This window comes from Capra hircus, chromosome 26 (assembly GCF_001704415.2).
Source record: "Capra hircus breed San Clemente chromosome 26, ASM170441v1, whole genome shotgun sequence".
Classification (NCBI taxonomy): domain Eukaryota; kingdom Metazoa; phylum Chordata; class Mammalia; order Artiodactyla; family Bovidae; genus Capra; species Capra hircus.
Window position 1 is genome coordinate 36,706,029 of NC_030833.1, and position 27,976 is coordinate 36,734,004.

Below are 27,976 nucleotides of genomic sequence, written 5' to 3' on the forward strand. Positions count from 1 at the left end.
TGGCTCTGCCATTGTCACAAAACCTGCTTCCAGAAAGGTCTTGGCCTACTCACCATACTCAAGAAGCAGCGAAGGCTCAGAACTTTTTGACCACGTAGAGGCTGGGTACTAAAGGACCTTCATGTTTCAGATGGGTCCTTTGTGCTGCCTAGAAAATATACCATTAATTCTAATATTGTTTCTGTAGGGAAATGTGCCCCATGTTCTAGGCAGCCAACTTATAAATAAACTTTTAGAAGACTACATGTTCATAAATTGAGGGCTTTTGTAGGTATCTAACAGGTTCAGAGAACTATTTGGAGCCATTCAAAATAATGGTGGAAACAACTTGCGTGATATATCAGTGTTTACAAAGCACTCTCACAATCAATCATTTGTACATTTGAGCTTCAGAATAATCCTATGAGAAAGGGAGTATTATCCTCAGTTTACAGATGCGAACACTGAGTCTTAGAGAGATGAATGATTTACCTAAGGTTGCAAAATCAGTAATAGTCCAACTTGGGTCCATACCTTCTGAATATAAAGCTTTTTCACTTCTCATTGTTTAGCCTAAGTCCCAAATGGACCTGAAAGTTTATATGTTGGCTTTATTTCTTGCTCCCCGATTATGTTTCTCCAATTTCTTTTTAACAGTATGAAAATCAAGCTCTCATGTTTGGAAAATGGGGCACTTCTGGATTAGTGGGTCGTCATAAATTTTCCGATGTCACAGGAAAAATAAAACTCAAGAGGGAATTCTTTTTGCCTCCAAAAGGCTGGGAATGGGAAGGAGATTGGATAGTTGATCCTGAAAGAAGGTAAGTTTTCTATTTTCTGAGGAAAAAAGGATGGTAATGGTGTCTTTCCTGAGAAACTGCTAAATGAATCTTCTCCATCATCATTCTTGATCAAATTTATATAACACTCGCTGAGCGGAAGTAAGTCCACAGAAACTCACAGAAGCTTGACTGATGTCATCAATATTTCATAATAAAAAAATATAAAAAAGCACTTGGTACCAACATAACTGAGAACGTATTACATGTGAATGTGTCGAGCAATGTGTCATTTTAAAAAAAATCTGGATTGCAATCCTATAAGATAGTGTCAAAAATCATGAAGAGCCTGAGATTTTTTATCTTCCTTGCAAGCTAGCTAGGTTACCTGCCACAATTTCATGGATGTTGGCAGGAGACTTCAGACTCCCAAAGCAGAGACAAAGGGCCCACTGCAAAGAGCAGTACCAGAGCATCAGTATTTGTTCTCATTCTCTGAGCCCCAGTTCCTAGAGGGTGACAAAAAAGGGCCAGGTGAAAGTTGTACATGAAGAGGATTGTGTAACAGGAATCCTGAGCTTAGGGCACCCAAATCATTTATAATGTGTAGTGAGCATGCTGGCTCTTTGCTCTGGAGAGAAACACTGCATCTTTTGAGGTTGTTCCTCATATAAACATCCTTGAAAAGATAGTTTGTAACAAAAGTTGTGGAGCCTATGTTTAGAAATGCAAGACACACGCAAAGAATGCTGCTGCTGCTGCTAAGTCACTTCAGTCGTGTCTGACTCTGTGAGACCCCATAGACAGCAGCCCACCGGGCTCCCCCGTCCCTGGGATTCTCCAGGCAAGAATACTGGAGTGGGTTGCCATTTCCTTCTCCAATGCAGGAAAGTGAAAAGTCAAAGTGAGGTCGCTCAGTCGTGTCCGACTCTTAGCAACCCCATGGACTGCAGCCTACCAGGCTCCTCCGTCCATGGGATTTTCCAGGCAAGAGTACTGGAGTGGGGTGCACAAAGAATATCTCTCAACAAAAAGCTCCCAACAAAAAAACAGTGTTATCTCCACTTTAAAGATGAAACAGCCATGGGGAGACTAAGTCACTTGTCCAAAGGCATACAGACTGTGGCTGAGTGGTATAGACAGGGCTGGAAGCCAAGTCTAGCCTGGGTGCCAAAAGCAGTTCTAAACCAATATGCTGAAAGGTCTGCAGAAAACAGATGGCCCACTTTAAATGGATGGGTTGTAGGGTATATGAGTTACATCTCAAAGGCTATTATTCAAAAGAAAGAAACAGTGGAGGGGGCAAGTATGTGTCCCCTGGAGTCTGGAGGAAACCAAAGGGTGGTTTCTGAGTTGCCAAAAGCTTTGGAGCCAGAATACTCTCTTCTTACCTCAGAACAGCGTACTTACTTTTGGAGGAAACAAGCTCGTGAAGTTGGAGTTGAAGACCTCAAGCTAGAGTTTGTTCTTTCTGTCCACATTTGCTTCCTATAAGCACACAGGATTAGGGAAGGAGGGAAAGAAGTGTGCTGGGTCTGGTCTGTTACGTATTTGCTTACAATTACTTTTAACCTTTGAAGGTCTTCCGTTGTGGCTCAGCTGATAAAGAGTCTGCCTGGATTGTGGGAGACCTCGGTTTGAACCCTGGGTGGGGAAGATCTCTTGGAGAAGGGAAAGGCTACCCACTCCAGTATTCTGGCCTGGAGAATTCCATGAACTGTATAGTCCATGGGGTCGAAAAGAGTCAGACACGACTGAGGGACTTTCATTTTCACTTTTAACCTAAGACGGCCTTTTGGGGGGTAGAATTGGGGTTGCTGGTGAGAAGAAAGGAAATGGGATTTGAATTAGAAGGAAGGTTCGTGAGGACTGGAAAAGGCCAGGGGAACTGGAACCGGAAAAGCTGAAGGCCAGAGCCTGTCAGAGCTGGATGGGACCCCAGCAGTCAGAGAAGCGAAGGAGAAGCCCAGCTTATACAAAGGGTGGGAACTTTTTGTTTTCTGATTTCCCTCCAGCACTTGATTCTAGGGGAGGATACAGCAGGGAAAAGATGTAGAGACAGTAAAAGGAAAAAAGAAACCTTAGTTGAGCATATACCTGGCAGAAAACTTAAAGCCAAAATTGGAACCTCTGTACTTTCTTTCCTCTGTGGGTTTCCAAAACCAGGAGGAAAGTTGGCATGACAGGGAGGCAGTATAGATTTCTCAACTGGCCAGATAGACCCTAGAGTCTAAAATGACCTGGTTTGGCTGCCATTCCTACCAAGGAACCATCCAGAAAACGTAAACCCCTCCCTTCAGTTTGTGTTACCTAGACCAAGCAAAGCCCTAGTGAAAGGTTTCCACAGTTGGCCCATGAGACCGTCTCCATTCCATTTTTAAAACAGGAGGAAAGAGGGAAGATGACTCTCTGTTCTTTTGAACTGTTAGCCAAGAGTCAGGCTGAGAAAACGCTGAAGGGCCCTGACCTGACCCAGCAACAGAAGCCAGGTCCCTAGAAGGAGCTGCCCACAGCGGCTGCTTTCCCAGTCCCCACCCTAATTACTGAGCAGAAGCAACGCTGCTAATTTGAGACGTTCTCTGTAATTTAGGTCTCCTTGTTCCAGCTGCCCTTCTTCAAAGGAATGTCAAAAGCTATTAGTACTAAAAGGAGTTTGGAGTGGGGAACCCAGTAGGGTAAGGGCGAGGAGGGAACAGGGGGCCGCCCCAGGGGTGTAGATGTTTTCCTGCCATTGGAAATAGCTGGGGTGGTCAGCGACCACCTTTGGTAAGGTTTCTCCTTTGGTAACACGAGCCTCTTCCCCCACAGCTTGCTGACCGAGGCGGATGCGGGTCACACAGAGTTCACAGATGAAGTGTACCAGAACGAGAGTCGCTACCCCGGGGGCGAGTGGAAGCCGGCGGAGGACACCTACACGGATGCGGTGAGCGCCTCTCCTGTGTCGGCTCCAAGAAACCATCACGAAGCACACGGCGGGGCTCCCCGCTCTTCTGCCCCAATCTCATGTGCTGAACAGTCTCTCCTTTATAACTTAAGCCTCCAAAGCACCTCCATAATTATTTCCTATAGAAAATACATGGAGCCGATTTTAACTAGGTATTGGGACATGGAGACCTGGGTTCGATCCCTGGTTTGGATAGATCCCTGGAGAAGGGAAGGCTACCCACTCCAGTACTCTGGCCTGGAGAATTCCATGGACTGTATAGTCAGTGGCGTAGCAAAGGGATACAGCTGAGCGACTGTCACTTTCACTTTCAAAGTCTGGGTTGTGTGTTTTGTTGTTGTGTTTTTTTTTAACTGTATTATGTAACTAGCTTTTAAAACCATAAATTGAATTCTCCTGTCTTTGGAATAGTCAAACAGCATAAAAGTAATTATTCTCCTTGATCCCCATCCCCTACTTTGAGATAACCATTGAACCACTGATAGCAGTTTTCTGTTGCTATACAATACCTTCTTTTTTTTGCCCACCTGAATAGACCTGTGTCACAGGCACAGTTCCACAACTTGTATTTTTCACTTGTATTTTCATTATAATGTGTCTTGGACATCTTGAGTTTTTAAAGAAATTTCTTCAGAGTGTTGGATTATATGCACCCTTGTATAATTTAACTGATCCTCTCTGACATTTAGGTTTTTTTTCACAGTCTTTGTTTTTATGAGTCATGTGACAGTGAACATCTCTTATCCACTTAGGAAAGTTTGCCTGTAGGAGAGGTCCCTAGCTTGGTCAAAGTTTCAGTGCATGTAAAATTTTGACAAATATTGGCAAATCACTTTCAAAGAGGCTGTACAAATTTGTATTTCCAGCAACAGAAGAGAGGACTTTTTTTCCTAGACGCACACCATCCCACTTTAACATCTTTGTCGTGCATGAATAGATGGTCTCCTGTTGTTCAATTTTCACTCTTAAAGTGAAGCTATTTTTCTGAGTTTATCTCCTTTATTTCCTTTACTATGTAGTTCTTTTTCATACTGCTATCAGTTTGAATACAGAATTTGTCAATATTTTCACATAAACTTTGCTCAGTCTTACATGATTAGCATCTACAGCTTCCTATAGCATTATCCCGTATTTGAAAACACCTATTTTTCATGCTCTGTCCATCTCTGATGGGTTCTTCGCAATATAACCCCTCATAAGAGCTGCATCATTTCATAATACTAAGTTGAACCATATGAAATTGCTGATCGTTGACCATTTTTAACTTACAAAAAAGTTTCCCGTGGTTTAGCATAACATATCGCTTAATAGTAAAAACAACGTATTCTTTTAACAACGAGTTACTGTTTGGCAGTTGTGTATAGATTAGGAATTTTCATGAAAAGATTGCCTATGAAGGTATCAAATTAGCATGTGAATCTATAGTTAAGTGTGAGGAATCCTATCTCACATTTGCCTCTTATTTAACACTGTGGCTTCTTTCTCTTTGTTTTTGTTTGTTTGTTTTTTGTAAAGAACGGCGATAAAGCAGCATCACCCAGCGAGCTCACTTGCCCTCCAGGCTGGGAATGGGAGGATGATGCGTGGGTCTATGACATTAATCGTGCAGTGGATGAGAGAGGTAACATTTCAGACCTATTACCCGACCAGGGGCTCTCCAGCAATGCCTTGGTTAAAGTCAAGTTTCCATGGGAGGGAAGAGTTTCCTGTCTTCTGGTCTAAGACAGGAAGGGGGTCAGGTGTCTGGAAGACAAGCAGGTGCTTAGACAAGGGCAGGGTGGTAGGCTCTCAAAATACAAGGTGATAGGCTCCCAGGCAGCTGGACTTCAAGATGCGAGGGATCCAATGAGAATTTGGGAGGGGATTGGAGTTTCCAGTTTCTCTATTCTAACCACGCCATACCCTCCCTGGGAACGTCACACTAACTCAGGAGCCTCCTGCCTTGGAAAGAACTGCAGAATGCCTAAAAAGTCATCCTATTCAACAGTAAGGCAGATTGTTGACATAGCTTCTGCTAATGATGCTTATCCTTTTCTGTGGCTAGAAATCTAACATTAAATGGAACTAAAACATTTAGAATCGTCCAAAGAGAAAATTTGATTTTTAAATTTCTTCTGAAGAACTAGTACACAGAAAGAACTACCACTAATAAGGAAGATTTCAAATAGGTTATAAGTTTCTTGATCTGGATGCACATACCGGCCCTTCTAATAATAGTTAACGTTGTTGGAGTGCAAACTGTGTGCTGATCATGGTCTTCGTGCTTTGCTTGCATTATTTTGATTAATTCTTTTGAAAAAGGTATATTTTACCTTTATGCTGGGGACGTTTGGCCCCCAGCAGATTTACCAACTTGCAAGAAACTTTATTTAAGCAAACAGTCCACACAAGGAGAAGCTGGGATTTGAACCCAGTCTGTTATTACACAGGCCATGCCCTTTATTACTGGTCCCAAATGCCTCTCATAGTGGGCTTTATTCTTGTGTGAGGGCATGCTCAGTCATGTCTGACTCTTTGCAACCCCATGGACTATAGCCCACCAGGCTCCTCTGTCCTTGGGATTCTCCAGGCAAGAATACTGGAGTGGGTTGTCATGCCCTCCTCCAGGGATCTTCCCAATGCAGGGGTCGAACCTGCATCTCCTCTGTCTCCATGCATTGGCAGGTGGGTTCTTTACTGCTGAGCCACCAGGGAAGCCCCACTTTATTCTTCAGTTCAGTCGCTCAGTCGCTCTTTGCAACCCCATGAATTGCAACACGCCAGGCCTCCCTGTCCATCACCAGCTCCCAGAGTTCACTCAAATTCACGTCCATCGAGTCAGTGATGGCATCCAGCCATCTCATCCTCTGTTATCCCCCTTTCCTCCTGCCCCCAATCCCTCCTAGCATCAGAGTCTTTTCCAATGAGTCAAGTCTTCGCATGAGGTGGCCAAAGTACTGGAGTTTCAGCTTTAGCATCATTCCCTCCAAAGAAATCCCAGGGCTGATCTCCTTCAGAATGAACTGGTTGGATCTCCTTGCAGTCCAAGGGACTCTCAAGAGTCTTCTCCAACACCACAGTTCAAAAGCATCAATTCTTCGGCGCTCAGCCTTCTTCACAGTCCAACTCTCACATCCATACATGACCACTGGAAAAACCATAGCCTTGACTAGACAGACCTTAGTCGGCAAAGTAATGTCTCTGCTTTTCAATATGCTATCTAGGTTGGTCATAACTTTTCTTCCAAGGAGTAAGCGTCTTTTAATTTCATGGCTGCAGTCACCATCTGCAGTGATTTTAGAGCCCGGAAAAATAAAGTCTGACACTGTTTCCACTGTTTCCCCATCTATTTGCCATGAAGTGATGGGACCAGATGCCATGAATGTTGAGCTTTAAGCCAACTTTTTCACTCTCCTCTTTCACTTTCATCAAGAAGCTTTTTAGTTCCTCTTCACTTTCTGCCATAAGGGTGATGTCATCTGCATATCTGAGGTTATTGATATTTCTCCTGGCAATCTTGATTCCAGCTTGTGTTTCTTCTAGTCCAGCGTTTCTCGTGATGTACTCTGCATAGAAGTTAAATAAGCAGAGCGACAATATACAGCCTTGACGTACTCCTCTTCCTATTTGGAACCAGTCTGTTGTTCCATGTCCAGTTCTAACTGTATTCTTGGATGTATTCAATTTCCATGAATATTGGAAAGTATAAACATGGAGGCCATGAACCCCATGGCCACAAAGGAAGCTTCTTGAGGAAGAATCCAGGGGAATAGGGCTTTATTCTGTTTGGCTGCACAAGAGTGAAAGGAGCAGTGGCATTCAATCAGGACAGTGGAGAATGTTGGGAGGGGGACAGAGAGTGGCTGAGTGTTTCCTGGAACTTTATTTAACTTTATTGACGAACTTTATTTGGCAATCTGGCAAGTGCATCTCTTGGATAACCGTTCACCAACTCTGTTCCAGGCTGGGAGTATGGCATTACCATTCCTCCTGATAATAAGCCCAAGTCCTGGGTCGCAGCAGAAAAAATGTATCATACTCATAGACGCCGAAGGCTGGTCCGAAAACGCAAGAAAGATTTAACACAATCCACTGCGAGTACCGCAAGGGTAAGGAGCAGTGGGAGGGAGCAGGTGGCTCTTTCTTCTAGATCACTCAGAATCACAGTTAATCCGGCTGTTTGTACAGAAACCATTTACCTGAGACCCTGCTCAAGGGTTCTAAAAGTGTGCCCCTACCTCTGACCTACTGATGGAGGAACTCTAGGGCTAAGCCCAGCATTCTATGTTTCAGCAACTAAGTCTTCCAGGTGATTCTGAAGCAGGCTAAATAATGAGAACCACTCAAGAGGCACTGATAGAAGCAGAAATTATTTTGGTAGCATATTGTCGTAGTGGCAGTAGCTCAAGACTTTGAACAAGACATCTAAGGATTCAAATCCTGGCTTCATCTGCTTTCTCATCTGCAAAATGGGTATAATATCATACATCTATTTAGGGTATTATAAGCTTAAATGGAATAATAAAAAATTGAGTGGAACAATGATACTAATAAAAATAGTAAATGGTATGTTTTGTGTTCCTTCTATGATGGTAAGCACCGAATATATATCATCTCCAACCCACAAAATCCGCATTTCATTCTCATTTTACAGACAGTCCTCACAGAGGTTAAATGGATTTGCTTCAGGCTACCCACGTAGCTCAGTTGGTAAAGAATCTGCCTGCGATGCAGGAGACCCGGGTTCGATTGCTGGGTCAGGAATGATCCCCTGGAGAAGGAAATGACAACCCACTCCAGTATTCTTGCCTGGGAAATCCCATGGACAAAAGAGCCTGGCAGTCTGTAGTCCGTGGGTTCATAGGAGTCAGACACAACTTAGCAACTAAACCACCGCCACATGTCTAGTAAGTGATAGAGTGAACTCAGGCTAAGCTCATTCTCAACAGGAACTCTTTCTATTCCACAAAGTGCCTGACTTACAGTAGACGTGATTATGTGGCTTTTTATTAGCCAGTGAGCTTCTCAGTTCTTCTATGCTTCCAAAGATGGAACCATTCTCATCTTCTTATCATATCTTTTCTGCTAGCTCAGGACCTTGTTCCTAATAAATAATGGAGTAGAATGAATGAGCTGATGAAGGAATATTTGTTTTGCAATGAGCCCTATCCTGATGGGGTGAGAAGTTTCTAGAGGCACTGTGACTCCCTTCTTCCACATGACAGTGCCAAGGTGAGGTGGAAAGATCACTGAGCAACAAGTCAGAAGACCGGAAGCGCGGCCCAGTTCTACAAAGAGTATTGTCGAGAGACTTTGATCACGTTCCCCAACCTGCCTCACTCCTGGCTTCATGAAATATTTCGGTGCTACTAGTAACACTGCTAGAGGGTTAATTTCAAGATCTTCCTTGACCTGGATTTTCTGTTTATTTAAAGTTGAAAAAAATAGCCCCTACATTAATAACCTACGTGAAGCTCTTATTTCTGAAATTATAAATATTATTCAGTATTATTTTACATCTGCTAAATCTAGTCATACTTTTAAGATATTTATGTAAGTTTCTACCACTGAAATGTCAGCTACAGGAGGGCAAGGACCCCATCTCTTTCTTCACTGCTTCCTCAGCTCTTAACCCAGTGCTGCATGGTAGGCACTTATATTTGCCGAATGAATTGAAGAAAACATTGAAAACTGAGATAATGAAATAGAAATAGTTTTTACAATAAAAGCTACCTTAGTCATTATAGTAGTTATTCTAGAAGTAATATACCCTGATTTACTTATTAGCTATAGAAGTTTTTATCTTAAACACTTAAGCCCTGGGGAGGGTGGCATCATTTCTTCCCTCCATATGTAAAGTGGTGATAATTATGTTTTCCAAAGTATATCACAGTGGCAGTGTGCTTATGAGCTAGTGAAGTGAGAAGAACAGAAAGCAATTTGCAAAAGAATCCATTTGATTTACCCCTGACCTCATGCCCCACCCCATCCCTGCTACCATCTAAATGGGGCTCCTCCTGATGGTATAGCCATCACCTTGGCAAAATCTCATTTCGCTTCAGTTGCTGCTGTTCTGTCTGCATCCCCATGGTCCGTCACCTCTGCAAGGGCAGAGACCCTGTCTGTTATTTATTTGGCTGTGTCAATTCTTAGTTGGGTCATGCAGGATCTTTTGTTGTGGCACACAAGGGCACACAGGCTCAGTTGCTCTGCAGCATGTGGGATCCTAGTTCCCCAACCAGGGATCGAACCCACATCCTCTGCGTTGCAAGGCAGATTCTTAACCATTGGACCACCAAGGAAGTCCTGAGACTGTTTTTGTTCTCTGTTGTACCCTGGCTTCTAGCAAGGTGCTTTGGCCCACAGTAGAGTTTTGATACGTATTTGTTGATTGAGCAGGTAAACTGCTTTATCAATATAAGGAACATTGTTATGGTGACGATTATCGTTAAACGTTTTACCTCTGTTTTAGGCCATGGCAGAATTTGAAGACCGAGAGGGCTGGGAATACGCTTCTCTAATTGGCTGGAAATTTCACTGGAAACAGCGTAGTTCGGATACCTTTCGCCGCAGACGCTGGAGGAGAAAAATGGCTCCTTCAGAAACACATGGTGCAGCTGCCATCTTTAAACTTGAAGGGGCCCTTGTAAGTAATAAATAGCCAAAATTCAAATTATATTCACAGAGGGAAGACACATGCGTGTTGGATATAAGGTCACCGACCCCGCTACTGTAAGATTGCTCCTAATTTGGTAGAAAGCCACACATCATAGAAGCTCAGCAATGTAGAATAAATAGACCATTGACACGTGGAACGTTCTAAGGCGGCCGTTTAATATTGGCTCACCTAGCTTTTTCTTCAGAGAAGGCAATGGCAACCCACTCCAGTACTCTTGCCTGGAAAATCCCATGGACGGAAGAGCCTGGTAGGCTGCAGTCCATGGGGTCGCTAAGAGTCGGGCACGACTGAGCGACTTCACTTTCACTTTTCACTTTCATGCATTAGAGAAGGAAATGGCAACCCACTCCAGTGTTCTTGCCTGGAGAATCCCAGGGACGGGGGAGCCTGGGGGGCTGCCGTCTATGGGGTTGCACAGAGTCGGACACGACTGAAGCGACTTAGCAGCAGTAGCAGCAGCAGCTTTTTCTTTAAGTGTTTATCTGTTCCAAAGCCTTTGCTGTGGGTGACATCAATTCAAACATTCCAAGCTTAGGTTCTTTGGGTCATACTCTGGAAACTACCACTGTTCAACAAGCCAAGAAAGTTAAATATACAGGTGTGAGGAGAAGGAAAACGGAAGGTTGGCTCACAAAATCAGAACGATTCACACGGAAGCACAGTAGAAAGGCAGGGAGGAAAAAAGCAGAATGGTAGGAGGAATGAATTAAGAAAATGGTGGAGATTGATTTAAATCACCATTTTGGGAAATTTGGGTTTGGACACAACCTATTTTTACATTTCTACACACTAACTTTTCTCTGTTCTTCCTCCACCACTTTTCTTCCTTCCTTCCTCCTAATACTCTTATGTATCCTTTATGCTTTCCTGCCCTCACCTCCCAGAGCTTCCCTGGTGGCTCAGATGATAAGGAATCCACCTGTAATGTGGGAGACCTGGGTTCGATCCCTCCAGTATTCTGGCCTGGAAAAGTCCGTGGACTGTACAGGTCATAAAGAATCAGGCTGGGTGACTCTCGCTTTTCTTTCCCCTACCCCTCCACCCCCAAGGGGTGGGTTTGGTAAACAGTCTTGTGGTAGAAAGGCTGGCTCTAGCTTTCCACTCTGTCACTATGCTGGGCTTCATTCATTTTTAAAATTGGAATGGTTGGATTGAGAAAAACTCTTAAAACTGGCCATTCTGTCTGTTTCTAATTCTTACCTCTTCATTTTCAGGCATTGCTGATTGGTTTTCCTGCCTCTTATTTTAGGGCGCAGACACTACTGAGGATGGAGAGGAAAAGAGCCTAGAGAAACAGAAGCACAGCGCCACCGCAGTGTTTGGAGCAAACACTCCCATTGTTTCCTGTGATTTTGACAGTAAGTCTCTTTTTAGTTTAAATTTATTTATTTTAATTGGAGGCTAATTCAGTTCAGTTCAGTTCAGTTGCTCAGTCGTGTCTGACTCTTTGCAACCCCATGAATCGCAGCACGCCAGGCCTCCCTATCCGTCACCAACTCCCGGAGTTCACTCAGACTCACGTCCATCGAGTCCGTGATGCCATCCAGCCATCTCACCCTCTGTCGTCTCCTTCTCCTCCTGCCCTCAATCCCTCCCAGCATCAGAGTTTTTTCCAATGAGTCAACTCTTCACATGAGATGGCCAAAGTACTGGAGCTTCAGCTTCAGCATCATTCCTTCCAAAGAACAGTCAGGGTTGATCTCCTTCAGAATGGACTGGTTGGATCTCCTTGCAGTCCAAGGGACTCTCAAGAGTCTTCTCCAACACCACTGTTCAAAAGCATCAATTCTTCAGGGCTCAGCTTTCTTCACAGTCCAACTCTCACATCCATACATGACCACAGGAAAAACCATAGCCTTGGCTAGACGGACCTTAGTCGGCAAAGTAATGTCTCTGCTTTTGAATATGCTATCTAGGTTATCATAACTTTTTCTTTTAATTTTGTGGCTACAGTCACCATCTGCTAATTACTTTACAATATTGTATTGATTTTGCCATACGTCAACATGAATCCACCACGGGTGTACACGTGTTCCCCATCCTGAACCCCCCTCCCACCTCCCTCCTCGTACCATCCCTCTGGGTCATCCCAGAGTACCAGCCCCAAGCATCCTGTATCCTGCATCGAACCTGGACTGGCGATTGGTTTCTTATATGATATTTTACATGTTTCAATGCCATTCTCCCAAATCATCCCACCCTCTCCCATTTCCACAGAGTCCAAAAGACTGTTCTATTCATCTGTGTCTCTTTTGCTGTCTTGCATACAGGGTTATCGTTACCACCTTTCTTAAACATGTATTTGTGAATTTCACTTCTGTGACTTTTATCTCAGGATAACTATGAATCACCAAATGTGATTTTTTAAAGATCCTTTTATGTAAATGTGACTTGCATTTTCATCATATCATGAATGTGATTTTTAAAAATACAGTTTTAATAGCTATGTTTGAGGTAGAATATGGTCAAATATTTAATCTTAACATAACCTGCCTGGTATTTACTCATTCTATCAAGAGCCCTCCTAAGATTATTTTAATTACTGAAAAAGTTCAAAAAGTTAAGGTTGGTTATAGTGATACCCTTCAGGAATTTTGGAATGAAGCAGACCTACTCTATAATAATAATAGCAAATATTCACATTAATCTTAGCATGGGCCAGGTACTGTGCATATATTATCTCATTTAATTTTTATAACAACCCTAGAAGGCAGGTACCATTATTGTTCCCAATTTCACAGGAAGAAATCAAGTACAGAAAGAATAAATTATTTGACCAAGATTTTGTAGGTTGTAGGCACTAGAGATAAAACTTGAACTGAAGTAGTCTGGTTCCTAGCATTTGCGTAGTGAATCACAATATTCTGAAAGTGTTAGTCGCTCAGTCCAGTCTGACTCTTTGGAATCCTATGGACTGTAGCCGCCCAGGTTCCTGTGTCCATGGAATTCTCCAGGCAAGAATACTGGAGTGGGTAGCCCTTCCCTCCTCCAGGGAATCTTCCCGACCCAGGGATTGAACCTGGGTCTCCTGTATTGCAAGCAGATTCTTTACTGTCTGATCCACCAGAGAAGCCCAGAATTTGTAGTGAATCACAGTACTCTACTGCTTCTCAAATTATGTGTGTTTGCAGGGGCAGGGAGGGGTAGCAGTGTAGTGGGGAGGGTCGTTTATGTATTAAAATAATAATGAGAAGAAGTATAAAGCCTTTGAAATATCAAAGAAAAACTGAACAGATAACTGCTTCCTAGATCTGGTGCTGAAACGGTATATAGAAAGCCCTATTTCAGTAACTCCTAGAGACCCAGTGTCATTTTAAAGGTCGGCAATGAGAAGCAGTACCCTAAATCCAGGTAGTTTATACCAGGAGCATGCTCTCCTGATTGATACACTTGCAATGAACTTCCTGTAGCATTTTTACCATGCTTCATTTTGCAGGAAACACTTGGAAGACACATTGTCACCGCTGTATACCTTCTGTACATACAGTATAAATTGTGGGGAAATGGATTTGGGTAACCCATTTATCTGAAATACATGTTATGTCCAATAGAAAAATAGCAGTTTACAGTGTTCTGTTTCGTACAAGTAACCTGCGTCCCGTTCTTTTCAGGAGTCTACGTTTACCACCTGCGCTGCTATATCTATCAAGCCAGAAACCTCATGGCCCTAGACAAGGATAGCTTTTCAGGTAAAGGAGAAAAAGACTCCATCTCACATGTTATTACACAGCAGGCTAGCTCGATTCTACTTTTCATCAAGTGGATGCTTTGAGGTATTTCGCGCAACAACAAAAAGCTTCTCCTTGTTGAGAGTAAGTAGTTGGATATGCATGAAGTCAATGGCTCCATCATTAGACAGTGGCTGAGTCTGTCGAGCACAGTTGCTGAGTGCCGAAGATGATATGTGGTCTTTTAATACTAATAATCATTAAGGGATTAAGTGATGGAAAACACCAAGAAGAAAAGTAGTTTCTGCTCTCTTGTTTATACTCACAGCTCTCTTTTTACCCCAGAACTCTTGGGTTGATTGGCAAGTCAGCACATTTGTGTATATATAAATATTTTTTGTAGCTCTCTAAGTTGACAAAATGATTACCACCAGTTCACCCATTTCCCTACTTTGGAGTCCATCTTGACCTCCTCTGCTGCCTGCTCCCCAAGTTTCCAGCACCAAGAAGCCATGAGACTTCCAGCACCAGCAAGCCATGAGGCTTCATCAGCCGTCACACTGACACCCTAGTTTTGCTGCCTCTGGACTGGTTCTCAGAGGAAGCTTCTGGGTGCCTGCTGCTTGGGAATTTGTGTGCTGTTGCTGGTGTAACTAGTTCCTGGGCTCCCTGGGCTAGCGGTGGTGGTGTTCAGTTGCTCAGTCGTGTCCCGCATTTTGTGACCTCATGGACAGCAGCAGACCCGGCTTCCCTGTCCTTCACTGTATTCTGGAGTTTGCTCAAACTCATGTGCATTGTGTTGATGACATTACCCAACCATCTCATCCTGTCACCCCTTCTCCTCCTGCCCGCAATTTTTCCCAGCATCAGGGTCTTTTCCAGTGAGCTGGCTCTTCATATCAGATGGCTTCACCTTCAACATCAGTCCTTCCAATGAATATTCAGGGTTAATTTCCTTTAGGATTGGCTGGTTTGATTTCCTTGCTGTCCAAGGGACTCTTCTCCAGCACCACAATTAGAAAGCATCAATTCTTCAGTGCTCAGCCTTCTTTCATGGACCAACTCTGATATCTGTACATGACTACCTGAAAAACCATAGCTTTGACTATAGGGAACTTTGTAGGCAAAGGGATGTCTCTGCTTTTTAATACTCTGTCTAGGTTTTTCATAGCTTTTCTTCCAAGGAGCAAGCATCTTTTAATTTCCCTGAGCTATAGGAGAATTCCACTTCAGGACCTGCAGGCCAGCAGAGCGTCCCTTATGGAACCAGCTCTAGGACCAGTTGCCTGACACTCTGGCATGCTCACATCAATTGTGAGGTGTGTTCTGAGCACTAATATTAACCAACATTTGTGAGTGGTTTCCTTTTCTGACAAAGCAGATTTAAGGTTATCTCTAATACCGCTCCAGGATGGATTTTGAAGACATTTTTGAATATTCACCACAAGGGGGCACTCGATCATTGCAAGTGAAAGTTAATTTCTTGACTAAAGTTGCGTAAAACTCAAAGCACATGCCTTGCAGTTTGAAACAGAAGATATACCATCAGGGTAAAAGCAAGGAATCTCATTCATAAGATGCTGCAATGCTTAAAGCTAGTCATCCTTTCAGCTTGTGCAAAAGCTTCCAAGTTAGACAGCAGGGTATTGCTCACAGAGGTCGGCTCCCAAGCAGTTGTAAAAAGGTTTGGTGAAATTATTAAGCGTGGAGAAGTGAGTTACTTCTTTTTTTTTTTTTTTTTTCCTTAGCTATTTTCAGTAGTACTGAGGTATAGTTGGCAAAGTTTAAAGTGAACAATGTGATGATTTGACATCACATATACTCCTTGTGAAAGGATTCCCACAATTGAGTGAACACATTCATCGTCTCTCAAATTTACGTTTTGTGAGTTGGTACAAACACTTAAGTTGTATTTTCTTAGCAGATTTCAGTTATACGAAAAGTATTAACTGTAGTCATCATGTTATCCACTGGATCCTCAGACCTTATTCATCTTGCAGGTGAAGTTTATGCTCTTTAATTCACATCATTATGGGGGTCCCCTGCCCCCAGCCACCGCTGGGACCACCATTGTCCTCTCTGTTTCTCTGAGTTAAGACTTTTTTGTTTGTCTGTTTCACATATAAATGATACCCTGTAGTATTTGTCTTTCTGTGTCTGGCTTATTTCACTTAAGCCATCCAAGTTCATGCATGTCGTCACAAATGGCAGAATTTCTTTCTTTTTTAAGGCTGAATTTTATTGTATGTATGTATCTACCTATATAGATGCTTTTTCTTCATTCATCTATAGTTTGCCTTTCATTTTGTTGGTGATTCACGTTGCTGCACGGAAACCTTGTTAGTTTGAATTAATTCCATTTGTTTATTTTTGCTTTTGTTGCCTTTGTTGTATCAAATTAAAAAACCATGGCCAAGTCAGTGTCAAGGAGCCTACGCCTATGTTTTCTTCCAGGAGTTTTATGGTTTCAGACCTCAGCCATGGCCCACTGCTACTCTTTTTTTCTGTTTTAGATCCATACGCTCATGTCTCCTTCCTTCATCGAAGTAAAACCACCGAGATCGTCCACTCAACTCTGAATCCGACATGGGACCAAACGATTATATTCGATGAAATTGAAATTTATGGGGAACCCCAAACCATCCTACAGAACCCACCCAAGGTTATCATCGAACTTTTTGACAATGACCAAGTGGTAGGTAATTTAGCATTTCTAAGGTGATTTAGGGAATGGTGGAGATTTATAAGGGTGTTTGTCAGAGAATTTCAGGATTGCTTGTTTCTCTAGGGCAAAGATGAATTTTTAGGGCGAAGCATGTGCTCTCCTCTGGTGAAACTAGACTCAGAAATGGACATCACTCCCAAACTTCTCTGGTACCCAGTGATGAATGGAGACAGAACCTGTGGGGATGTCCTTGTAACTGCAGAGTTGATCCTGAGGCACAAGGTACTCACTGAGTTCTCACTCATACATTTTTTTCAGAGTAGCCAATTAAAGCACTTGTTTTAACAACTCCAGACACTGTTTACTTGAACCAAAGGGAGGCATTGACTTTTCCGTGTTTGTTTCACAGGATGGCTCCAACCTTCCCATTCTTCCCTCGCAAAGGGCACCAAATCTGTACATGGTCCCCCAGGGCATCAGGCCTGTGGTTCAGCTCACTGCTATTGAGGTATGTTGCTTGCTCTGGTTTATTGGTCAGATCAAATGGATGTGGCCACCCAACTGGAATCTTTTGAATAGGAATGTCTCCAACTTCCTTTAGAATTTGTCCACAAAAAGAAATATTCATGGAAAATAGAATACTCATCAAAGCAATAAAAACAAGTTAATCCCAATATTGCTGAGGGAATTCAGAATTCCCATTTACTGGGAGCCAGTGGATTTCTAAGTTTCCCTGGTCAACTGGAGAACTGGGAGAGAGGAGATGGACTCAGAGCAGCATGTCTGTGTGTGCTGAGAGAAGGGGACCTGAGGAGGAGGTGGAGGGAGGGATGGGAAGAATGGGAAATGGTGACGTGTTGGGCAGCCTGAGCAGATACAGGCGGAGGGAACTTGATGGACAGCATCCTGCCTGCTAGTGAGGGCTCTCTGTTTTTCCAGTCAACAAGCTGTTACTTGGAGGTTTCCATCCTCAGGCTGCCTTGCTAATAAGACTGAGACAGATGACTTTAAACTACAGCTCTTATTTTTGAATAAATGCCTGCAGGTCAGACTCTGTGTTGAGAGTTTTACACTTGATCCTCAGAATAACCCTATGATGGGGGATACTTTCAGCTCCTTTTGTAGCTGAGCCAGAGAGGTTATTAACTTGCCAGAGTTTTCAGAGCTGTGGTGCAGCCAGGATTTGATCCCTGTGCTCTTATCTGCTCTGCTCTTTATCCGCTCAGATAAGGGAAGAAAATGGGCAAAAACACTTTCTCTGTCTGACCTCCAGGCTTTCTAGGATAACATCCTCAGAGATTTGAGGCAAATCGGTACAAGTCCATCTTAAAGAATTTACCAGTTATTAAGAAAGAATGTTTCCTTTTGAATATTTTTAATATGCTGGGTTTTCTTCCCTTCTCTTTATATTGTTTTCTTAGATTCTAGCTTGGGGCTTAAGAAATATGAAGAATTACCAGATGGCTTCTATCACCTCCCCCAGTCTCATTGTGGAGTGTGGAGGGGAAAGGGTCGAGTCAGTGGTGATCAAAAACCTGAAGAAGACACCCAACTTCCCAAGTTCTGTTCTCTTCATGAAAGTGGTACTGTATCAAGACTCCATAATAGTTCATGTGTGTTGAATTGCTGACTTTACTTGAAAAATGAATATATACAAATCCATGCATTATATATTAATATATCTCCAAAGTTGGACAACAAATAGAAAAATCCTGCCTTAGTCTGCTTGTCAGGGACTATCCTCCCTTAGATTCTCACACTATAGCGATAGTTCCTTAAAGCTTCAAAAAGCCCCAGTGACACAAGTATCTATGAGCAATCCTAAGGTATTTCTCCAGGAAACTTCCATCTAGTCAGCTCTCTATGACAAGCTCTTAGTCAATCCTCCAAGAACAGAATATTAACCCCCAGCCATGCCCTGTAGGTGTGTGAACCAGAATCCCCCATAGTGACCGGCTGGCTGGGAAAGGGAGCCGCAGAATAATGGGGCGATGGGGCTTGTCCTAGCAGCCTGTGGCTGTGCCCCGCCTCCAGGCACCCGTAGGGATGGTGCCCACTTTTGTTCCACTGATGCTCCCTTCTGGTTATTAGAAGTTGGCACCCTCAGATCTGGTTCACAGTCCTTCATTGCAGACACCATAATACTCTGGAGCAAGAAGAGGCTACTCCATCTTTCCATTTTTAAAGGGTTAAATCCTTAACTTTTTAAAACAGAAAAACGTTTCTTTTTATACTCTACTATAAGAAGAGATACAAGGCATTTCCTCAGTTTTGATGGGGTGGAAGTTCCAGAACCTTCCCATTCCTTTTTCCACCCCAGTCATTTTTCTGAACTTGGGGCCTCTAACACATGACTCTTGAACTCTAGGGTCATGTGGCTTAACTCCTCCTCTTATGGATAAGGAAACCAAGGCTTGGAGGGAAAAATGCCCTCTGCAAGTTCCCTAACCAGTGCCAGGTGCCGCCTGCTGTGCCCAGAGACTGTCAAGGCTACAGCAGCAGCTACGTAGAGCCCAGTGCTGGCTGCGTTCACACTCGCTGCATCAAGTCTTCAGGCTTGCAGGGCAGGCATTTTCATCCTTCTCATGTGTGCTTTGGAGAAAACTGAAAGGTTAAGTGATTTACACGAAGAGACACAGCTAGCAAGTGGGTGGCCAGAGTTCAGACTTAAGGTCCATCCAGCTTCAAAGCCCATGCTTTCCCCTTGGGATGCTACCAGTGAGCACCCCTTGGAGGCTCTGAGCCAGAATCCCGGAGTGAACCCAGGGCCACTCCGCCCATCTTTGTCCTCTCGCCAGCTCCTTCCCTGCCTCCCAAGCTCTAGTCGGGATCTAGCCTTGGTCAGGAGTGAGGAAAGCCTCTCAGGTGACCCAGCTTCTAATTCCTGTGCAAGGACAGAGGTGGATATAATCTGAACCACACACCTGGCAGACCTGAGGCCAGCCCATGATTCCCCAATCAGTGTCTCCAAGGTCACCAGACTGCACGTAGAGGAACCAGGAGATGATGAGAAAAGCGCATCCTATTTTGGCATTGAACTTCCAGGGCTGAAAGACTCCCAAGCCGCAGTTATTTCCTGTGAAGGTTCAGGTTTACCTCAGTCATTTCTAAATTTTAACTAATTCTAACAAAGTGCTGACTTCACACCCTGTTAACAGAGCAGAGCCAGGCACTAAGGTACAGTTTTAGGCACTTCATGTCCATTAATTCAGCAACCCTACTGTTACTGAGATCCCTGGGACACAGAAAGGTTCCCTAAGGTCATGTCATGCAGCTGTCAGTGGCAGAGCGGGGATTTGACCCCAGGCATCTGGTTCAGAGCTCAGGCCCTTCGGCTCTAGGCTGCTAGCTTAGCATGTATATTACTGAACTGCTCACTGTGGGGCCCTGGGCCTATGCCAAATGGGCAGAGAGAGCCTGAGATGGTCCCTTTGGGGGAGTTAATTGGCAAAGCTGCCCTTGTCAGGACTTGTAGAGAGAAGTGACATCTACCTCTGTGACCCACCTCCCTCCCCAGTTCTTGCCCAAGGAGGAACTGTACATGCCTCCGCTGGTGATCAAGGTCATCGACCACCGGCAGTTCGGGCGCAAGCCCGTCGTGGGCCAGTGCACCATTGATCGCCTGGACCGCTTTCGCTGTGACCCTTATGCAGGAAAGGAGGACATCGTACCACAGCTAAAAGGTAAAGGCAAGAGACGAACTGAGAAAGTAGATTGACATGAATACACAACCATGTGTAAAACAGATAATGTGAAGCTGCTGTGGCACAGGAAGCTCAGCTTGGAGCTCGGTGATGACCTAGAAGGGTGGGATGGGGAGGCTCGAGAGGGAGGGCATATATGTATACTTATAGCTGAGTCACGTTGTACAGCAGAAACTAACACAACATTGTAAAGCAGTTATCCTCCAATCTTTAAAAAAGGGAAATCCAAGTCTCTAAGTAACATCTTGGGTCTTTTCACGTTGAGCTGATTTCATCTTTACCACTTCTCAAGGTGCAGACTTATTCTCTCCAGGTTTTGCAGATGAGGGAACAGTTTAATTGACAGCACGCCATGTAACCTTCCCAAGGTGATACAGTTAGTAAGTGGCAGAGAGCCCCTTGAATCCTGGCCTCCTTTGGAGGGGCCCAATGCTCAAGCTGTTACCTTCTGAAATATCCTCCTCCTGGAAAAAAACATTCTTTTTTGTGTTGTCCAGCAGAAAAATCAAACAGGACAATGGGTGATTGCAGTTTGCCATGATAAATATTTTGATGGGAGATACAGGGGCCCCTCTGTGAGCACTGAAGGAGCAGGGAATTTTTAAATTGCTTTCTCTCTATTGTTCCACCTCATTAATGCATCACAACATCCTTGTGATGTGATTTGAAACATATGATTTCATTGTTACTGGTGGAGGAAAAACTAATACCTGCTGAGTTTAAATGCCTGGCTTTGGGTCACATAATTAATAAGTAAGTGATAGAGCAGGCTATAGTATTATCTTAGGGATCTATATGAAATAATAACTATATGGATAGCATTTTGCACTTGTTCATTCAAGAATTACTTGTTTTTTAGTTTATCATGTGCCAGAGACTGTGTTAGGGGCTGGGGACTGGATCCCACCCATGAGCAAGATCCTAGAGCCCCTAGGCTGGTGAGATTAGACCCAGCGGAGAACTGACACCCATTCAGCTGATCGCTGGCGGCCTCAAAACTGAAACAGATGTCTTCTGTTTGAGCAGCTGTGCTGCTAACTGGTTCTGTGTAATCTTCCATAAGGTTTGGTATTGATTTTACAGGGCCTCTGAAACTTATCTGCATTGTGGGTCTGAGCATCCTGAATCCCTGATTCAGAGAAGAGAGAAAAAAATCCACAGTCACACTTGTGCAAAACCCTACATGTGTTTATCCATACATTTCCCATGAAAAGCATTTTGTGCTGAATAGATGGTGCCTAAACAGCAACATTTTTATAACAAGGATTCACATAACTGCAGGTGTTCTTTTATCTGGGATTATGATATAATGGAGAGAAAGTGTTTTCCTGGTGTTTTTTCTACTGCTTTTATGAGGGAACACTCTTTGACACAAATATGTGAAATCATTAGGAAGGTATAAATGCAGATTTTCTCTGACCTCGGAATCTGAGTGGACCTATGTATGCCAATAGGTCAGGAGCAGACAGAGGCCTCCTGGTTCATAATTCTATGTAGTTAATGTGGTCAAGGCTTCAGAGAGGCCCTGAAGAGGAAAATTCTTAAGGTGAATGGGGAACACAGTGTTCCCAAGACCAGAATCTGTCATTTTGGATCCACCTGATACTTTGTTTAAACCAAATTGAGATAAGAGTGCAGCGACATGCTTGGTTGGTCTCGTGGGGGAAGCACACAGAATAACTTGCCTCCCCTCCCTAAGGTTTTGTTGACCTGAGGACTGTGAAGTGGAGAGCTGATGATACAGAAAGGATCCCCCACGCAGTTTGCCAGCATGCTGCCTGCTCACCCTTCTGCGTTGCTGCAGTTGTTGGGAGCTGGGGTAGAGCTCTCTTGGAAGCATAGAGACTGCTGATAGATCTGGGTGTGCCACATGGATACTCAGCCACCTAGCAACAGCATAGCAACTGGTGGATCATAGATTCTCAGTGTCAGTCTCCTCTGCTTCCCCAGCGTTCCCCTGATCATTTCTTTGACATTTACAAAGGGCCTGCTTTGCTCTGTACTCTGGTGTGACAGTTAAAACACGAGTGTTAACGTCAAGAGACCTAAATTACTTACTTCCAGTTGTGATTGATTGTTCAACCTGAAGCAGACTAGCTTTCTCTGAGCCTCAGTCTGTTTTTAATCTCTATAATGGGTATAATGCCACATATGCACTTATTCTACAAGATTTTTGAGGGGTTAAATGAGATCATGTATGTAAACAGTTTAGCCCACTGCCCAGCACATGGCAGGTGCTTAAAGAATGTGTTTTCCCTCCTTTATGTCCTATGCATCAATTGCTGGGTCAAGCAAAAAGTTCTTTTGGCTTGGCAGAATTTGTTCTGTCTGGGTTCTGGCCTTCTGATGACTGTCTGCCTGCCTGATGTCTTCATTCATAAAGGGCATCTGTACCTCTCTCTCTATCCTGCCCCAAGCTGAAGCTTTGGCACCCCATTCAGCTGAACCAAATCTGGCGAGCCCCAGGGGGCCCACTCATGAGCCCTCGCTCAAACCCCAGACTCTGGAGCCACAAATATTCTGGGAATTATTTAAAGTCAGGATGGGTGCCTTTTCTCTCTACATATATTGTAAGAAGGAGAAGGCAATGGCACTCCACTCCAGTTCTCTTGCCTGGAAAATCCCATGGATGGAGGAGCCTGGTGGGCTGCAGTCCATGGGGTCCCAAAGAGTCGGACACAACTGAGCGACTTCACTTTCACTTTTCACTTTCAAGCATTGGAGAAGGAAAGGGCAACCCACTCCAGTGTTCTTGCCTGGAAAATCCCAGGGACGGGGGAGCCTGGTAGGCTGCCGTCTATGGGGTTGCACAGAGTCGGACACGACTGAAGAGACTTAGTAGCAGCGGCATACTGGTAAGAACTGGGGCTGAAAGAGGCCGCTGCAACTTCAGCCCTGAGATGTGCCTATCACCCTGCTTTGCTTTTCTGTGTCTTAGATCCCAGGAAAAGGAGGCTCCTTTTCTGTAGCCCCCCAGGGCCCCAGTATCACTCCTGCATCCTCTAAAGACATGTGTTGATAAAATGCTGTTTTTCAGCATTCCCTATCTACAGGCACTGGGCTAACTAAGGTGAAAGGAAAAAAAAGGGCAGATAATCCCCTTAAAATGTTTCAAACCAATCATATTTTGGGAAAAGTGGTGAATTGTTGGATTATTTTTCTACAGTCCGGTGTGGTCTTCTCCATTTAGTAAGTCTCATCCAGGAGCAAACTCTACCATCCACTGTGTGGCTGTTAAACTTGAAATAGAAAGCTTACCACTATATTTTTGTAAGTATCTTAGATTATGAAATTGTCTTGCAGCCTCCTTTTTGTCTACCCCACCCTGCCGGGACGTTGTTATTGAAATAGAGGACACCAAGCCATTACTGGCTTCAAAGGTAGGCTTAGAACTGATCATTCATTGAATGATGTTGGCTTTATCTTCCAGGTATCTAAGCATTAGATGAATTCGGTCAAACAACCATTCAATGCGACTGAAGTTAAGATAACAAACGAACTTATCGCAGTAAAGAACCTGGCTCTTAACATTCATCAGTAGCTTTGGTGACATTGTGTGAACTCATGTCCTCTCCCCTCAGTCACCAAGGATATTTAAATAATACTTGGATCCGTGCTGCACTCTGCACGAGGGAGGGGAATCTCGACAACAATAAGTTTTAAAATCTCCCCAAGTGATTCTAACGTGCAGGCAGGTGTGAGAACTGTTGATGTGGATGGTCTGAGTGGGTATCATTTGCAAGAGCAATCTCAGGACCAAATATACAGCATCGCAACATTCAGAAGAGAGATGCATGGAGCACACCAGTTCTTTTCCCCCTAAATGAAGCAGAAGAGTCATGGATTTTTAATGACTATTTGTCTGTGTATGGGATATCCCTGACTTTTATATTCACTGTGGTTTTGAAATTAAGACATTGGTGGAAATGCTCACTCAGGACCCTATTTTAAAACCATTCCATCCAGTTTGACAAGAAGGAAAGGGCTGGGGCGGGGAGTTCTCAGCCCAGAAAAAAGAAAACATCAAATATCTCCCTGTTTCTGTTGGCATTCATGATGGACTTTCACAGCATGTTTTAATGTGCAAAGTGGCCAGAAAGTACACATGATTGCACTTTAATGTGTTAGATCCATCAACAGTGCCTTTAAAGAAATCTACTTTCTTCCCACTGCATTAAACTCACTAACAATTGGACCATATTAAATGTGGGCTCCACAGCCAGCACCGCGTAGCAGTGTGTTTGATTCTATTCCCTGAGAACCCTCTGCAGTCAGAAACGACAATATCAAATTTGCAAAACCACTGTGTTTACTTTACAAACAACCCCAGATATTTTCAGTAAAACATTAGTAGCCCAGGGAGAAGTATAATATACTTAAGATCCTTTAAGTACATTTTTACACCTACTCTGGAAAAAGCCAGTTTAAGATACTACCCTGTGATCTGCCTCCAGATTCCATAGTCAAGCAGGTCTTTGTGCCTTCTGACAGGTATGGCAGATCAAGAAGAAGAATAAAGTCACCTATGCCCCAATCTCATTCATTTCTTCCCAGTAGTTAAGAGATGAGGCTACTGTAGCAACACACAGTGAAAGCTGAATTTACAGCATATTTTAAGTTGCAACCCAGCGGGATTGAGGAAGATCATATCATTCTCACATACTATATATCACTTTAATCAGCTGCTCTCCTAACACCTAGTGGACGTATACTGTGTTAATAAGAAAGGCTATTCGGAATGGCCTCTAAAAATCTGATTCCATCTGTTCATTGGGGAAGACAGGGCTCATCTATGCAAAGTCAAATGAGCAAAGTTGAGCTCTGGAAGAGCCAATGACCAGCTTGCTAATGTCCTGGATTATGTGTACATGTAAAATATGTCCACACATGTAACACATAATATACACACATGTAACGTGTGTGTTGTGTATGTTACATGTTCATGCTTTGTGTGTGTGATGAACGTCTATTACCACTAACTCAATTCAAGCCTTTTATATGGGTAGGTTGAGGGACTGGGTCAGCACTGTGCTGATGATGGAAGCTGGAGGCTGTGGCTTCAGGTGACAGTCTCACGCTCACAGAAACTCACACCACCACCCTGCGGTGACTGTGACAGCTCTTGTCTGGTGGGCTCAGCACCACCACAAGTGAAGTGGGAAATAAACACGGGGGTGGGGGGATCACTAAGTGCTAGCCAGATGTCATGGACATTCCTACATGGCCATTTCAACGATTGCCTTCCAATTCCAGTGCTTAAGCAGTATGTCAACAGCACTCAGCAAAATGGCTTCTCCAAGGACAGTGCATGTATGTATGATAAGAAAACGCACGAAGCTGCCTGGGGCTGCAGGGACTTCACTCTAGAGACTTGAACTCTCCATTCAGATTCTTTCTAGATTTTGGAGCGAAAGATGTTCTTTAAACAAATGTGATTGTTTTAAGCTTCAGGGGAGAATCTGCTGTGCCCTGTGGATGTAATGAAGCAAGTTATTTCAAGTTGCTTCAGTTACTTTTTCATGTGAAGTTATGAGCAAGTGGACATGAATAAATTTTCCTGTGTTAATGCTAGATTTTAACATCAGCAATCTGTTTTGAAAATGCTTTTAAAATCATGAACTGCTCATTTATTTGAAAAGGTTTCAAATAGATGAAAATAGACGTGAATAAAAAGATTCTAAAAATCTGAATTCAGAATGTGCAAACACTTTTGGTATAAAATCCCTCTCTCCAAAATCTCATTTCAGTTGTGATGATTTAACTCTCAATCGTACTTGGATACTAATCTGATAGAACTGTTACCTCTATCTGCCTCTCTACTTCTCTTGGCAATTCTGTGTGCTGAACAAAAGTTGATCTGGAAAGTTGAGGGGCACTTGCAAAAGAAGCCTCATAGCCATCCCGCACTCCCTGCAGGAGGTGCCTGTAGTGAGGAATCACAGTTCCCTTATATTGGAAATGAACTTGAAGTTAGGAGGCAACAATTCTTCAAACTGCCCCTGAGGGCGAGCTTGGCTAATGTTCCAGCAGGTACCAAGGGAAAAGTCAAACCCCAACATCCTAGCTGTCAGTTCTTTCATCTCCTGGTAGCTTCTCCATGTGGGAACTCAAAAGGGAAGGATTTGGTCAGTGAGAGACTTGACATCATAGAACAACTTTGATGGATGGATATGTATTTGGTACTATAACATCAACATGGGGAAAAACCAAGAAAAGATGCTTGCTAATAATGATATTGCAATCATGCTGGGTATAAACATGATATTGCAACAGGAGTTTTTGAAGAGATGAGAATTAAGCCAGCTGAGAATATACTTTAAAAGCTAAATGGAATGCAAGGTTTGGGGCAGGAAGGTGAACAGCTATACCCTGCTAATCCCCCAACGCCCTATGTAATCACTGTGCTGGTGGACAGAGATTGTCTAACTCTATTAAAATGGGATGTGGGTGACTACCTCCAAGCCTTTTGTTTTAATACTGTTTGTAGCTCTTTTGTACATTTTCAGAGAAGAAACCAAAAAGATGTGTTTAATAATGAGATCATCTTAAATAAAGAAACCATCACAATGTTGATAATGTAAATGATGGTTGAAAAATAATGTCTCTTTTTCTCTTTCTTGTTCAACCTAATGCTCATGGGTCTCTACCTCCGTGTGACCTATACATGTTTTGCCTTCTTCCTGGCCATATATGTGATGAACAGCTAACAGAAAAGGTAACTGTTTTATATAATTTGCTAGATTTATAATTCATGTATTTTCCTATAGCTGATATGTTAAAAAAACAAAACTGTTTTTAAATCCAGGATTGGGTTTACTGATCAACAGAGGGGAAATAACTATGTGTGTAAACATATGTATACTGTACACAGAGAAATAGTTTTTCTTGAGTATTTCTTCTGTCTCACCCCCTGATGAAATAGCTGTGTTGCTGATGACACACTATTTCGGGCAACCTGACTCTTTCCTAGGTAGATTAAGATGCAGGTGGGTCTGATGAGGATCTATTCTTATTATAAATCTGAGTGGAATTTATAGTCATAGCCTGCTATAAACTACAGCCTTCTGGAGTTTGTGAGAATATTCCACAAGTGATTCCAAATGCCATCCCTTCTGCCCAGAGAACCACCAAAGGTTCTCAACTCTGGCTGCACATTGCCTGGGGAACTTTTGAAAGCATCCTGGATGCCAGGTCTCACTCCAGGCTGATTGAATTAGAATTTTCAAGAATAGATTGGGAGCCACTCTGTACTCTTGCTTCACATTTTATAACCAAAGTTCCTCCTCCTAATCATCTTATTTGATGTCCAAAACAACCCTATGAGAATGATGTGGAAAGATAGTGTTGGCCAATTCAGTGGATGAAGAAAATGTTGCTCAGAGATTTTAAACAGCATATCTAATATGGTGTGGTTTGTAACATAAGGGTATGGCTTATGATGTAAAGGGTAGAACTTGAGTTAGAAACAGTTTCTCCCATGCTTAGCTTAGTGAGCTTTATTTTGCAATGTGTTACTGGCTAAAAAGGCTAAGGAAATGAAATACATACTGGAGGATGGAATAATAAACACATACTAAAG

The 27,976-nt window shown here is 43.3% G+C and overlaps 1 protein-coding gene across 4 annotated transcripts in view; it reads left to right on the forward strand.

Annotated features, from left to right (window-relative positions):
* The window catches only part of MYOF (myoferlin), a 177,010-nt gene that overhangs the window by 119,058 nt on the left and 29,976 nt on the right, over nucleotides 1-27,976 (forward strand). For 2 of the 4 annotated variants that reach the window (XM_018041294.1, XM_018041295.1), the window contains 15 exons: nucleotides 637-800; nucleotides 3,567-3,681; nucleotides 5,218-5,323; nucleotides 7,645-7,790; nucleotides 10,154-10,327; nucleotides 11,610-11,718; nucleotides 13,972-14,049; nucleotides 16,542-16,723; nucleotides 16,817-16,975; nucleotides 17,103-17,201; nucleotides 18,115-18,276; nucleotides 20,211-20,376; nucleotides 23,701-23,777; nucleotides 25,651-25,707; nucleotides 27,101-27,112. In XM_018041294.1, the coding sequence (XP_017896783.1) occupies nucleotides 637-800; nucleotides 3,567-3,681; nucleotides 5,218-5,323; nucleotides 7,645-7,790; nucleotides 10,154-10,327; nucleotides 11,610-11,718; nucleotides 13,972-14,049; nucleotides 16,542-16,723; nucleotides 16,817-16,975; nucleotides 17,103-17,201; nucleotides 18,115-18,276; nucleotides 20,211-20,376; nucleotides 23,701-23,777; nucleotides 25,651-25,707; nucleotides 27,101-27,112 (1,806 nt within the window). The remainder of the gene's footprint in view (nucleotides 1-636; nucleotides 801-3,566; nucleotides 3,682-5,217; nucleotides 5,324-7,644; nucleotides 7,791-10,153; nucleotides 10,328-11,609; nucleotides 11,719-13,971; nucleotides 14,050-16,541; nucleotides 16,724-16,816; nucleotides 16,976-17,102; nucleotides 17,202-18,114; nucleotides 18,277-20,210; nucleotides 20,377-23,700; nucleotides 23,778-25,650; nucleotides 25,708-27,100; nucleotides 27,113-27,976) is intronic. The other 2 variants (XM_018041297.1, XM_018041296.1) reach the window with 1 other exon arrangement.